General features: G+C 36.3%; 1 protein-coding gene across 1 annotated transcript in view; it reads left to right on the top strand.

Annotated features, from left to right (window-relative positions):
* The first annotated feature begins 13,742 nt into the window (after positions 1–13,742).
* The window catches only part of LOC115210625 (DDB1- and CUL4-associated factor 1), a 58,375-nt gene continuing 55,989 nt past the window's right edge, over positions 13,743–16,128 (top strand). Inside the window, exon 1 of the mRNA XM_029779229.2 lies at positions 13,743–14,536. Coding sequence (XP_029635089.1) covers positions 14,436–14,536 — 101 coding nt within the window. The 5' untranslated portion in view covers positions 13,743–14,435. The remainder of the gene's footprint in view (positions 14,537–16,128) is intronic.

Genomic DNA, 16,128 nt, shown 5'->3' with positions numbered 1-16,128 from the left:
CTCTAGATATATAGAATTTTTTGCAATCATTTCATATCTATATAAATATATATATATCCATTTCTATTAATATAGAATCATAATTAGCTAGTAAATGGTGATTTATTTTATTAATGAGTTAAATTAAAAGAATATGTTAGACATAATATTTACTAACTGTAGGAAAAAAAGCTTTATCAATTTAGCAAATATATAAAGAGTCATTAAGATATATTAAAAAGTAGTGAAAGGGAGGTAATCAAGATGAACCAAGTAATTTCCCTAGATATATAGAATTTTTTGCAATCTTATATAGGAGAGTATCAAAAAATTCTAACTTCGTTATATTCAAATTTATATATATAATGAAATTTCTTAGTAATCTATGCAGGTTAAATAAAAGCTAGTGTAGTATATTAATTTTCTATTTGGTTACAAAATATTAAGATTTGAAACTTTAGGAATGGTCAGAATGTTATTATTTAAAATACTTAAAAGTACGGGTGGCACAATGTATACAAGATATTTCCCAGTTCGGAACGGTTATTCAATAAGTTTGTATTATTCCTATGTTTTAAAATTTCATATGTCTCCATAGAACAAAGTTCACATCCATCCCTACTATTTTTATAAGGCTGTGCCTTTCTTATTATATCCCATTTTAGGTTAAATTCGATATTTTTTTCTTTCAGTTCCCAAATTTTACTGGACAGCATTGTGCAACCCGCCATTTATCTTCTTTTAGACTTAAACATAAGGCGGGTTGCACAACGCTGTCCAGTAAGGGCGATTAGGTGATGGTCTAGGGCTTAGGGGCGGGAGACCCCAGACCTTGGGAAAAAAAAAAAAACTTTGGTCTTCTTATTGTAGTCAAGGGCTCTTCGTTGACACCCTACACCACTGGGAGGTGGCCCTCGATGTCGCTGGAAATGGAGATCTCCAGGTCCAAATTCTTGAACGGCGTGTGTATGTGTATATGTGTGCACACGCGCGTTATAGTAGCTATGTAGCATTTATTTAATATAACCGTTTTCTCATTTTACTTACACTGTACCTTGTTTCAATACTCACAAGTATACTAATTGAAGATCGTAGTTCCAAAACAACCTACAGAGACACGCTGATCTTCCTCCTCTCCTCGTCATCATCATCAGTAACAACAGCAGCAGATAGTGGAGGTGCAATGGCCCAGTGGTTAGGGCAGCGGACTCGCGGTCGTAAGAGCACGGTTTTGATTCCCAGACCAGAGTGTCTATTGAGCAAAAACACCTAAGTTCCACGAGGCTCCGGCGAGGGGTGAACCCTGCTGTACTCTTTCACCACAACTTTCTCTCACTCTTTCTTCCTACTTCTGCCACAAAGTAGAGGACCCATGGTGTAGTAAACTTTCAGACCCTAGTCTAGATTGCTAATCCTCTGTAACCCAGGATGGTTCAGCTCTCCACCCGTTAAAAGCCACCGTTTACGGAATGAGGATAACAACGTAGACCGCCAGTCTATCACGTGTGGTAGGTGGATCTTCAAGTTGCCACAGGCATTCTTAGTAGCTTAGAGTAGGCTCGAATTAGAGATTATTCTTTGTGGCTAATGGTGTGAGTCCTGACTGGAAGAAGACAGCAGCATCTCATCCTTATCACCGTCTGTAGCATGGATTATACTGTTGTGTAATGTAACATATTATACTTACCATTGTAGTGGATGCGTGGATGTATTAATAAATACATAAGTGCTTTGTAATAAATTAAAGATTTATTATCACTACATCAATTTGTAAGCAATGTTACACATCGCTTGTACAAAATGCATATCAAATAGTGGTTGCAAATAATACATTTTAAAGGAATGCATAATACAGGATACACATTAAAGCAGAATATGTTTGATGGTGTGTGTGTGTGTGTGTGTGTAAATCATGCAGTACAGAGTCACCTTTCTGAATATTCTTTCGTCGTCCTCATAAATGCGTGACGTTCTCTTAAACGTTGGTTCGGCTTCTCTCCAGATACCTATTTCTCCGTTCTATTTATAACATCTCAAATAGCCAGAAAAATAGATATACCGCAAGAGTGTTATTGCGTACAGTAGGTCGCTGGTCGTCCTGTTAAACTTTGCCTGACCTGCTCGGGTCAGAGGTCGAAGGGAGACGATCCATCATTTTTTGTCAGAACAAAGAGATTCTGATTTCGCGCCTTTTTGTGCATTGGTATTTTACGACCAATGATTCTTGGGTCTGATTTCGAATCCAAGCTTTGAGAAGGAAGTGCTAATTCTTACACCATTGTTTTTTGTCATTTTCCCCTAGAACCTCACGACTACTTCTATGCCTTCCTGTACCGAAAGTACCTTTTACTGTTACTATACAACAATTTTGTACTCGTCCATTCCCATTACATACCTATAACCATCAGAATTACCTCCCCTAGATCGAGTTTCTGAAATGTATGCGGTATTTACCAGCGTATAAGACGCACTCGAGCAGAAAATGCCCCTTTGTTTTAAAAGAATATTTTGTGGATAATTAGATAATTATATATATAACACGTATGTATATTATGTAATATTATCATATTATATATAATACATATATAATACAAAACCGCATTAAAATACAAATCCCAAACCGAAGAAAATATAAACATGAGTAAAGAAAGAGAAAGAAAATAAGAAAACGCGAGGAAGAAAGTAAGAAAAAGAAAGAATAAACGTCAATTCAATGCTAAGTTTTTCAATTGGTCGCACACCACAAGGTCCAACAGAACTTACTGAAGCAAGCCAACATGCTGGTGGTGTTACCACAGGCGATGGCGAGGCTAAGGTATTGGAGCAGCTGTGTACCTTCAGAAGCATCAACTGACGCCTTGGCTTGGCGAGACGCCAATGATTACAAGAAATTTACTGTTAGCAGACCGGTCCCACCAAACGTCACAAATGCCACAGTCTGGAAAAAAGGAGTTTGTTGATAAGTCCTGATGCTTAAGGATTTTGTTCCCGTCAGTTGCAGAAGCAGTGACCCTGCCATTTACCACAGCATCCGGGTTGTGGGAAGGAGCAAAGGTATCACAGACTGTGACCTTCTGGATGAGGCACCTACCTCTTACCCAGGGACAAAGGGTAAGACCATCTGGTCTCTCCCCATCACTTCTGGATAATCCAACTGGCTTCAGAACTGAGGAGAAATAAAATAGTATATTCCATCATACTCTTATTGAAAGATATTTTAATGTAATATCATGGGGAGAAATGTATGTCTCTCTTTTATTCTTTTACTCTTTTTTTTTGTTTCTGTCATTTGACTGCAGCCATGCTGGAGCACTACCTTTAGTCGAATAAATCAACCCCAGGACTTACTCTTTGTAAGCCTAGTACTTATTCTATCGGCCTCTTTTGTCAAACCGCTAAGTTACAGGACATAAACACACCTGCATCGGTTGTCAAGCAATGGTGGGAGGACAAATACAGACACACAAACATATACATATATATATATATATATATATATATATACATATAGAAAAAAGTAAAGAGTGAAAAAACTACAGAAGGCTTGAATGTTAAAAAATATATATATTTGCGTCGATATGTCTGAAGAATATTAGAAAATTTAAAAAAAAAAAATTTTTTTCTCTTATAATGACATAATTTAAAAGAAACATTCTTACCAACTCATTATTACTGGCATTGTATACAACATCTATAATTCTGCTTTTGCGGGTGATGCTTTCAGATCCCCAAGCAAAGTTGCCTGTGTCTAGTCTAAGAGCTCGGAATTTTCTGTTGCCACCTCTGGTTCTTACTGTGTGAACTCTTCTGGACCCCAGCTTTGTCATGGCAGCCGGTCTGCCAAGTTCATAATTCCGCTTCTTGCGGATTTGAACCTTACGACCCCCAGTCGCTTTTCGCTTATGCCAATTCGCATGACTGATACCTATGATGGAGTAATCAATAACTCTGAGCACCTTTTCAAACTCCACCCATCTAACACCCGTGGACATATTTACAAAGTAAGAAAACAGCACAGCTCCCATGACTTCAGGAAACATTTTTTCACGCTGAGAGTTGCTGAAGCATGGAACAAGCTACCGGCATCAGTTGTTAGTTGTCGGAGCACTGCATCCTTCAAAACTTCCATGCTTCCTGAGATTCGCCAACCCTACACTTGATTTTCTCCCCTCCATACACACACAAGCATGTATCTGACTCATACATTGTTCGCTTTCCAGACATTTCTACATTACTGCATGTACTTTATATGCACTTTCTGACAAGTTGTGGTGCACATGAGCACTGTATACAATAATTTCATTATTATTATTTTATTAAGCAGTGTCACCAAATGTTAGCAGCTGCTTCTACCAATCCCTGCTAGCTCGCTCCACTTGCGTCTGTTCATTACGACTGCCCCAGACCAAAAGAGGACAACCCTGGTCTTGCTTCCCTCACTTCCACTCTTCCCTTTCCTGTTCCAGTGGAGCCTCTTGGCTGTTGACATCACAGCCCTTTCCTTCCTGCTCATCTCATCCCCACATCATATAAACCAGTAGTTCTCAACTGAGGTTCATGTGACCCTTGGGTGTCCCCATGTAAGATTTCGTTGTTAAAATTTGTGCAATAAATTGGTTATACACAATACACAAAATATTTTAACAATTTTTTTATATATTTCTAATATTTAATTATAAACATAGAATAGAATTTTTTAAAACAGCGAATGGCTATGAGGGTCAGAATAAAATAGGAATCAAAAGGGACCAAGAGTAAAAAATGGTTGAGAATCACTGGGTAAACTATGCTCTGGAAGTGCTATATATTAACATTATTTTCTTTTAGGTCAATAGTATAGTTGTTTATATTTTCACTGAGAAAAACTGCATACAAGATGTGAGACTCAGAATGTGAGGTTTTATGTTACCACAGTTGGCCACTAGAGAGAATAAAAGTTTAACAGTCCTTTAATTTTTCTAGATAATAAACAAACATTTCTTAAAAGAAACCCAGTCATGAAATAATGTAGACATGTATCAGCATATCAGTTGTGGTTACAAATACTGGAGAAATAGGTCTGGTGTGATGTGACCTCCTTGCATAACTACCGACACACTGTAAGCAGTCTTTCACAAGTTTGTGCAGCAGACTGTGGTATTTTAACTTGTTTTCAACACTTTATTATTAGTAACACTTACTGTGTTACAGGGACTTACACTCATTCAGTTACCCAGCCAATGGTGCATATCAATGACATTCATTTGTCACTATCATATGAAATCAAGACAAGGAGGTAGTAACACATTCAAAGATATATATACAAACATATATACATATACGTGGAGGTGCAATGGCCCAGTGATTAGGACAGCGGACTCGTGGTCGTAGGATCGCGGTTTCGATTCCCAGACCGGGCGTTGTGAGTGTTTATTGAGCGAAAACACCTAAAGTTCTACGAGCCTCCTGTAGTGGGAGGTGGGGTGGCGATACCTGCTGTACTCTTTCACCACAACTTTCTCTCACTCTTTCTTCTGTTGGCCTGCTCGCTTAGCCAGTGGGATGGCATCATTTGAAAGCTAAAACAATGCAAAGTGCATTGTGACCAGCAATGTGTAGCAACATCTGATAGCCTGGTCAGTCATGGTATTCACAGTGATATACATATACAGTCCCATCAGAAAGTCTAGCAACACCTAGAGTAATTAATGCTTTTTACTTTTGTAAGTAAGTTTACTATTTTTATCAACTTAATTTTGCTAAAATTGATATTTATCACTAGGAAAACCCTAAAATTATATCTATATAAGCATTTCTCTTGACAGTTAAGTTCACTTTGCCTTCAAATACCAAAAAGATGTGGAAGAAGTATGAAGTTCCATCTGAGAAGCAAGCTCAGATTCAAATTTTGAAATCCCCTTTCTCCCTCCCTTTCTTTCCACTTTCTCTTTCCCTCTCTCTCCATCTTTCTCTCACTTTCTTTCTCACTCTCTCTCTCACTCTCTCTCTCTCTGTCCATCTTTCTCTCACTTTCTTTTTCACTCTCTTTCTCACCCTCTCTCACTCCCTCCTCCAATTTTTCTGCTCATGGCACTAAAATTTATCTTTTATCTTTTACTTGTTTCTGTCAATAGACTGTGGCCATGCTGGGGCACTACCTCGAAGGGTTTACTTGAACAACACAAGTACTTTTTTATTTTTTTGAATCTGGTACTTATTCCATTGGCCTTTTTGCTGAACCACTAAGTTATGGGGACATAAAGAAACCAACACCAGTTGCCAAGTGGTGGTGGTGGTGGTGGTTTTGGTGATAGTGGTAGTGGTGGAGGACAAACACGAAGCCAGAGACACACACATATATTTGTATATGGTGGACTTGTTTTCATTTTCAAGTACCAAATCCAATCACAAGGCTTTGGAGTCTGGGGCTGTAATAGAAGTCATATGCACAAAATGCCACACAATGGTATTGAACCCAGGACCACCTGATTGGGAAGCAAGCTCCTTAAAACACAACCATACCTGAGCCTTTTTCTGGTGGTTTGCTGTCCTTGATAAGATACATCAAACCAAGGAAAATTGTGGCCACCCATACTTACAGGCATGTCCTTTATGGCCATGCACCTCACTCCCTGTCTCAACCAAGAGGTCCTTGACTTGGTGGCCCATGGATGCTGGTGCCCATAAAAGCACTTGTACCAGTGCCTTGTAGAAGCACCTGTGGTGGTGCCATGATCTCCGTTTCTTGCGAGTATACCCTGACGCATGCTGCCATCCCTCTTCTGCTCTTGCAGTCTCCCACTCCCTCTCTCTCTCTCCTTCCCTCTTCCTTCCTCCCCTTCTCCCCACCTCTCTCACTCTCCCTCCCTCTCTTCTTCTCCGCCCCCCCTCTCTAGCTGGATATTTATGTACCTCCTCTACAGCAAGGCATTTGTTTCTATCTCTCTGTCACACTCTAATCTTTCATCATCTGACACAAGATCACCTCCTACAATGCCCCTCCTCTCAAAGATTCTTTATCTTGCAAAGTTATTTGGTGACCCTGCTAGTGCAGGTGCCACTTAAAAAGAACCCAGTCCACACTGTAGTGGTTGGCATTTCAAAGAGCATCCAGCTGTATATATATACATGTATATATATATATATGTATGTATATATATATATATATATATATATATATATATATATATATATATATATACACAAAATAAGAAAATGGAGAAATACATCTAAATCATTTATCAACTACCAGATAATACCCAATGATATACTTTATTAAACCACTACATAAGAACATTAGGGTTAAACATAAAAATATATAACAAAACAGCGTACATGAATGAGTAATACAATACAAAAAGTACAATCATTATAAGAGGGTATAAATAAATAAATATAAATAGATATAAATATAAACATACACTATATATATATATATATATATATATATATACATGCATGCATGCATGCATACATACATACATACATACATACATACATACATACATACATACATACACACACACACACACACACACACACACACACACACACACACACACACACACACACAATGGGCTCCTTTCAGTTTCTGTCTACCAAATCCACTCACAAGGCTGTGTGGAAACTAGTTTCTAACTCACTTACAAATGTTGTTTCTTGTTTCTGACACAGCATACATCAAACTCAAGGTGTAATGGCTTTCATTATTCTTATTTCATTAGATATTTCTTCTGCTTCAAATATACAAAGACTGAATTATCTCATACACTGAAACGCATCAGTTAGTTTTTCGAAAACCTAGTCCTTGACCTGCTTTCAGTATGCATGTAACTGCTTAGCAACACTTCTCATTGCATATGTACTGTAAACTAACACAAAAAGTTCAACGTCCTTTTTGCTTCTATTATTAAAATGTAAAACTTCAGGATTACATGAGAATACAATATTTTGCAGTATAATATTTTAATTTGTGTCAACTCTCTTAATAATGAAAATTTATGATCAAAAGTATTCAAACAATGATTGTGCTAATTGTTTTCTTTTTTTTTTTTTTTTAAATAATGCATCGCATACAACATAAAATTCTCAGCCTTTGAGTGTCTTTATAACTTCTGCTAATTAAATAAGAATATAGGTGTGGTTGTGTGGTAAGAAGCTTGCTTCCCAACCACATGGTTCCAGGTTCAGTCCCACTGCATGGCACCTTCAACAAGTGTATTCTACTATAACCTCAGGCCAACCAAACCCATGTGAGTGGATTTGGTAGATGGAAACTGAAAGAAGCCTGTCGTATATATGTGTGTTTGTTTGTGTGTGTGTGTGTGTGTGTGTGTGTGTGTCTTTGTGTGTGTGTGTCCTTGTGTCTCCCACCATCGCTGGCAGCCAGTATTGATTTGTTTACATAACTTAGTGCTTTAGCAAAAGAGACCGATGCAATAAGTAACAGGCTTCAAAAAATAAGTCATGGGATTGATTTGTGCAACTAAAAGCCCTTCAATGTGGTGCCCAAGCATGGCCACAGACAAATGACTGAAACGAGTAAAAGATAAAAGATATATGTGTATATATATCCTCATCATTATCATCATCATCATCATTTAACGTCTGTGTTTTCCATGTTGACATAGGTTATATGGTTTGACAGGGGCTGACTAAACTGAAGACTGCACTACACTTCACTGTTTCGGTACGATTTTTACAGCTAGATGCCCTTCCTAATATATATATATATACTTCTGTTTTGAATTCTATTTTGCTGTTTGTGTCACACAATCTGATAGGTCTTCCTCTGTTTGAAGGAAATTTGATAGCTATTTTTAGAAGGTCAAAACAACCCAATGCAACTAGATCAAGGAAGCCTAATATGAAAGGCATTCCAGGTGTAACTGAACTGGGTTTTTTTTAACATAGTCTCTAATATGTCCTAATTAAAAACTAGAGGTTGTTTTGGCTGCTATTTCTAGCAGGTCAAACAATATAGAGGTTGCCTTCTTGGCTCATTCTGTCAATTGATGAGTACTATATATGTTAGTAAATGAAAGAAAAAAAAAACTGTCACTGCATCCTGAAGATATTGAAAGCAAAAATACTTATAGAACCAAAGAGCCTATTAAAATTATCACAAAATTCCGTATTGAAAAATCTTAATATTATTAATCAACCATCAGATGCCAATATACACGTCCATTCTTCCCTTCATTGCATCTTGGGCTCAAATTGTTTGACTATAACTTCTTACCATCATCTTGGAGGTCTTTTGTGTGGTCTCTTCTAATCTTTTGGACACCACTCAATGACTACAGGAGTACGCATGGTGTCAGTGAACCTTGATACTTATGTCCACCCCAATTGAGCTTGTGCTTTTAATACCCTGCAATCATTACATTCATTCCACTGCATTATTAAAGTACCACATTTTGGATATTCTCCTGCAGTTATATTCTGAGCATGGAGCATTCCATAGCCTTCTGTGTCGTAGCCATTCACTGTTCTTCATTTTTCATAGTGGCCAACATCTCACTTGTATATAACAATGCTGATAGGATGGTCCTTATTTCTCTATTGCCCACAAGGGGCTAAACATAGAGGGGACAAACAAGGACAGGCATAGGGATTAAGTCGATTACATCGACCCCAGTGTGTAACTGGTACTTAATTTATCGACCCCTAAAGGATGAAAGGCAAAATCGACTTCAGCGAAATTTGAACTCAGAACGTAGCGGCAGACGAAATACCTATTTCTTTACTACCCACAAGGGGCTAAATACAGAGAGGACAAACAAGGACAGACAAATAGATTAAGTCGATTATATCGACCCCAGTGCGTAACTGGTACTTAATTTATCGACCCTAAAAGTATGAAAGGCAAAGTTGACCTTGGCGGAATTTGAACTGAGAACGTAACGGCAGACGAAATACCGCTAAGCATTTCGCCCATTGCACTAATGTTTCTGCCAGTTCGCCGCCTTTAATAGGATGGTTCTATTGACGAGATTGGCATACCGGAACTTACCTAGCTGTGCCTTAAGTGTATCTTTAAGCAAAATACCTTCTGCTCTGCTCTTACAGTGAAAATAATGAAGAAAAATATATATTTCCACAATCATTATTATCATCATTTTTAATATCAACTTTTCTTCCTTGTTTGCAGTGAAATTTGTTGACACAGTCAGATGCTTTTACTGTCACCAACTTTCATCTGTTTCCATGCATGGTAAAATTTTCCTACAGTTGAACATGTTTTCAAGGAAGATTTGAAACAAAGCACTGCTTGTACGAAAGGGGTGCTCATTTACAACTCTCACGCTATGTCAAGAAAAGAGATACAAATACACATGTGCATACACACACATACATAAGTCTGTCATTGTCATTTGACATTTGTCTTCCAAATCTGATATGTCTTCTGCTATTTTCAGATTTTAGAGGCGTAAGAATGGCTGTGTGGTAAGTAGCTTGTTTACCAACCACATGGTTCTGGGTTCAGTCCCACTGCGTGGCACCTTTGGCAAGTATCTTCTACTAAAGCCTTGGGCCGACCAAAGCCTTGTGAGTGGATTTGGTAAACGGAAACTGAAAGAAACCCGTCATATATATGTGTGTGTGTGTGTGTGTGTGTGTGTGTTGTGTGTGTGTGTGTGTGTGTGTGTTTGTGTGTCTGTGTTTGTCACCCAACATTGTTTGACAACCGATGCTGGTTTGTTTACGTCCCCATAATTTAGTGGTTCAGCAAAAGAGACCAATAGAATAAGTACTAGGCTTACAAAGAATAAGTCCTGGGGTTGATTTGCTCGACTAAAGGCGGTGCTCCAGCATGGCTACAGTCAAATGACTGAAACAAGTAAGAGAGTAAATCTGACTGAATCCAATGAGCTGAAAGACTGCATCAAGCTCCATATATTTAATGGGCTTCTTTCAGTTTCCGTCTACCAAATCCACTCACAAGGCTTTGGTCGGCCTGAGGCTATAGTAGAAGACACTTGCCAAAGGTGCCACGCAGTGGGACTGAACCCAGAACCATGTGGTTGGTAAGCAAGCTACTTACCACACAGCCACTTCTGCGCCTATGTTTGGGCACTATAACCTATTTGATTAAAGAGCTTTTGCTTGTAGAGATATATCGAGGTGTAGGTGGTTTTATTTGGAAGTTGTTGGAAGAATTTATCCAGGAACCATTTGTATGCTATTTCATCATCGTCATCATTATCCTCATCATCATCATTTAATGTCTGCTTTCCACGCTGGCATGGGTTGGATGGTTTGACAGGAGCCAAGCTGAGGAGCTGCTTGGGCTCCATGTCTGTTTTGGCATGGTTCCTATGGCTGGAATGCCCTCCTCACAGCACCAGCATGGGTACTTTTATGTGGTACTGATATGACTACTTTTATGTGACACCAGCACCCATGAGCCCACAAGTTTAGGAATGCTCAACTGAAAAGGGATGCAGGGAACATACCTGTTTGCAAGGACAACCACAATTTTACTTAGCTTGACAGCAAACTGTCAGGAGTCTTGACCCTCTGTAAGGCCTAATATCTGAAGATCCTTTCTCACCACTTTGACCTACATCTTACTAGGTCTATCCCTTCCACATGTTCCCTCCACAATCAGAGATTGCCTTTCACATGTTCCCAGGGTCTAAAATGGTATTTCACATTTTATAATAATCTGTTCAAGTGACATGCAAGCAATTTTTAAGATGCAAAAAATTCCTTTTACATCACATGGAGCCTTAACTCAGACTATTTGATATCAACTGAAAATAGAATGGAACGATATACTTAAGATACCTTGAGGAAATTAGTAACCTTAAAATTATCATTAAAATTTTTTTTTAATTCTAAAATTTGGTGACCTTAATGAAAAGAGCTTGTTATACTCATAATACTTAATGTTTAAAAGGTATCCATAAGTTAAAATTGCATATATATATATTTTTATAGACAAATTTAATTTTATATATATATATATAAACTATTAAATTTGTCACTTTATTCGTCTAACTTACTTTGCTAAACTATTATATTTTAGTTTTCTTTTTATGTATATTTTTCCAGAATGTTCAGGAGAAAAGCTCAAACTAAGACCTATAAATCTAATATTTAACTAGTTATAGACAACTTTTGTCTTTTCTTTCCTTTCTGCATCAAGTCAATATTCTATTGAATTATATGCCATTTTGTGTTGAGAACATGGTTAATACTACACTATATAATATTATATAATATTGTGTAACATTGACCAAGAATTGGTCATAATGTTAAGCTTTACTGTTAATACAAACGTTGTGCTCTTGAGTAAGGTAGATAACTCTGCTTGCTCCAGTTTACCTGACTGACAAAAACAGTAGTTAAGTGTAAGGAACGGGTGTCACGTAAAAACACTAAATACACCATACTTTCCAGCGAGCATAGATAAATGGATGTAAATTTGCTTATCTGCAAAGCTTAACTGAAGTAAATTTCTGGTTCCTCAGTTAACCTGACGGAAGAAACCAACTACTCGTTTATATATATAGTTGAGCGGTTCAGAAAAAGGATTCATTAATTTGGACGATCATCCAAATAGACGCAACTGGCCAACCCATGCTCCAAAAACAAAAGGAAAACAATCTCTTCAAAAAACATTTTTTTTTTTAATTGAAGAGGTTTTCAGTCGAAATTTAGGTAATCGTAGAACGGGAATTTTTGAGCTATGTGATCATTTTAACCATATCAATTAAAGTATGTATAATAATTACGAGAAAAATACACATTAGAACGAAAACGTTGCCTTGTCTTTTTTTTGTTTGTTTTTGTTTTGTCATGACGATGGTTATTTTTTCAATTTTAGAACTCAAAAATTAACAAATTTATTTGGGTATTATAAATATAATATAAATTGGATTATTCTGAAATTGTTGTAGTTACGCACATCAAAGTTTTAAAACGTCACTAAAACGCAGATTTTTTTTTTTGTTTTTTAATATTTAATGCAGACTTGAGGCAATCTATTTTATTGAATACGCACACGCGTCTTTGCGTGTATATACATAAATATATATATATATATGTGTACTTATATATTCCGACATGCGATAAATATTATTCCAAAACAGCAAAATGTTTGATTGTATCTTTTATTTTTAAGCTACCACAGTCTATATTACATAACGAATAAAGCATGTTGCCGACAAATTTTAAGGAACCCACGTGGTGAATGTCGAACTTTATAGTTGTTGCACCACTTCAAACGGCCATAATTTATAAAATACGGCTCCATATACTCTCTAATTCCCGAGAAAATACCATAATAATGAGATATGGAATATAAAATAACAATATAAAAAAACTAAAATAGTTTTTGGCAAAATACTTCAATTTATCCTAGATTATTTCAATGAAATTACATACACAAAAAGCTATATATATAAATATATGTAATCTGTACATAATATATATATCAACCAGCATGTGTCGGAAGATCTAGCGGCTTATTCGTTAATGGTATTCTGGAATATACGAATAATAGAATACTGGCGTTTGTATCTATTCCTTACAAACTTAGCTATGCGAGTAAAAAGAATCGGATACAACGATCATACTTTGTCTCGGATTAAAATTAAAATCTTTGAATATTCTTAATTTAACATAGCCAATTATAAAAATATTAATTAAGATGTTTAATTTTGATAAATTTTGGGGTATTCGAGAAATTTACGTGACAACCATTCGATTATAAATAGATCGTTCTGCGGTCGTTTTTTATTCCTGTAATAAAAGAATACATTCGGAATAGGTTAAACCGGAAGTCGAGCTGCACCACTGTTAATGCTAGCAGCAGCTTTGTATTCGTGTTAGACTCCTTTGGTAGTTGTGTTTTAATGTAGGATTTTTAAAGCTTTCTTAAAGATAATTACCGTTCCCAGACAATTGTAGGAGGTGAATCTTGGCACCATAGAAACAATACGTTTTGAAATTCATTACTTCGACGAATCTACCTCATTCCTACGACATCTGTTTATTGTTTGTTTAGAAGAAAACTGGTTTCTTTGAAAAGCGTGGCATTGCTTGCTTCTCTCGTTTATTAATTATTTGTACAAAACCCAACTTTTTTCCCTTCCACTTTTCTTTAATTTTAGAATAGTAAAGAGCTGAAAAGAATTCTCTTTAGTATTTAGTGAAATTGCTGTATTTTACAACGATTCGAAACGGTATATTTAAAACTGTAGACCCACTTCTGTGTGCGTGTGTGTGTTAATTACGAATTTGGTTCACTGAGTGTCACTTGTACTTTTCTCAGTTTTCCATTTTTCTCTTTTCACCAAAATGACTGAAAGTTGTTCGCTTTGCTAACAGCTTCCTTCCTTTCATTTTTCTATCTCACCAATGTAAACAATACCATATAACTTTCCCAAATAATTCTAAACAAGAGGAAACCAAATATTTTACAAGAAACAGCTACAGAAGCAGCTGTTTCTTAGCATTGTCAACAAATGGCTACACTTGACTCCTTATCTACGCTAAACGGAATTTTGGAAGAATGGAATCGCACCTCAAAAGAGAGCAATATGAACCCCGTTCCTATACTCACGAGGTTAGTATTTATTATTTTATTGAAGAATTTTAAAAGCAATGATAGCTCTGACATGTATTTCTATTTCACTGTTGATGCCGCTTGGGTCCATCACGTGTTTTTAACTTGCGCACATGTGAAAGTGTTTTGTTGGGGAAAGTCGATGGAAAGTATTTATAATTTTCATTTGATACAATTTCTGCAATATCAGTGATCTGATTAACGCAGTTATTTTTAAGGTTGACGCAGAATTGATAATTTTTTTTTTTTGCATTTGTTTTTTTTTTGTTGTATTTTTTTGTAATTCTTTGTCACCGATTAATTTTAATCAGTACTTTTGTTTTTATATAATTTTTCAAAAGTCTCGAAGTAATTAAGAGTTACAACTAAATTCCTTTACATTGGGATCCAAATGTCTTTTGTGAAATTATAACTTCCGGTTTCTCATTGTTTACCCCAAACCGACTCCACAACTTGACATTTCAATCCTTCAGTATTTACCCAAGTATTCTGCTTACACACAATGCAGTACATTCAGAGATATTAAGAATTATACATAATTCGTTTTTTGAACACTGGATCTCGAAGCGCATCGCACAAAACTATAAATAATAGCATGTAAATATTGTTGAAAAACCCTTTTTGGATAGAAAAAGTTGGACAGCCTTCGATTTCTATCCAAAAGGTATTTTTCAACACAATATTTACTTGCTGTTATTTACAGCTTTATGTGATATGCTTCGAGATACAATGTTCCAAAAAATAATTTATGCAACCATGCGTATATTATTTATATTACATAATATATATATGTGTGTGTGTTCTTTGTCATACATGTTCAGCCAAGGTTTAAAACTATATTTAGGGAGCTAAAAAGGTAAATACCGATAAAAAATACTTAGCAATCGAGTCGTGTTTGTTTATATATAATCGACTACAAGTCATTGTTTTGCTGTTGTCTACACATATTTTCAAAGTATGGTGAAATTAATGAACTTTGTAACAATCTCATCGTAACCGATATTGATCTGATATTTTAAACTTCATAAAATGTAAATTTTACAGTAGCTTCTAATATATTTCATATAACTAGTTTTAAAAAAAAACATCGTCCTTAATTATGCATAGCTTCAAGAGAACTAAGCACGCTGATTCCCTCTGTCTACCGATTTTCCCCACCTAAAATGTGTCCAAAGTTGCCTAAGTGTTTGTAAATGCCGCCGTTCTGATAATTACGTAAACACTTGTAACCTCGCACGCAATCATGTATGCATGTTATGTAATAATTTTACTTGTCACACTCATTTGCCCCAGAGAACTTAGTTGAATTTTATATTGTCTGAATTTCCCGTCTTTCAGATTTACTAATCTCAATCATTTTATCAGTAATTTCTATTGCCATTCTGCAGGGATTTATAGAGTTGGAGCTTTTTGTATGTTTCATGAACTCCGGCATACTCCAAAGATGTTCCTATTTTATATCGGTGTTGTTTGGGGTTTATCGTCATCCTGTTTACATATTCCGACTCCGTTTATTACCAGCCAACAAAGGAGCACTTGATATGGTAGAAATAACAACTAAATGTATTTTATTATTGTTACTCTTGTCTTAA

This window comes from Octopus sinensis, linkage group LG4 (assembly GCF_006345805.1).
Source record: "Octopus sinensis linkage group LG4, ASM634580v1, whole genome shotgun sequence".
NCBI lineage: Eukaryota > Metazoa > Mollusca > Cephalopoda > Octopoda > Octopodidae > Octopus > Octopus sinensis.
This window is presented reverse-complemented; position numbering and strand designations above follow the sequence as displayed.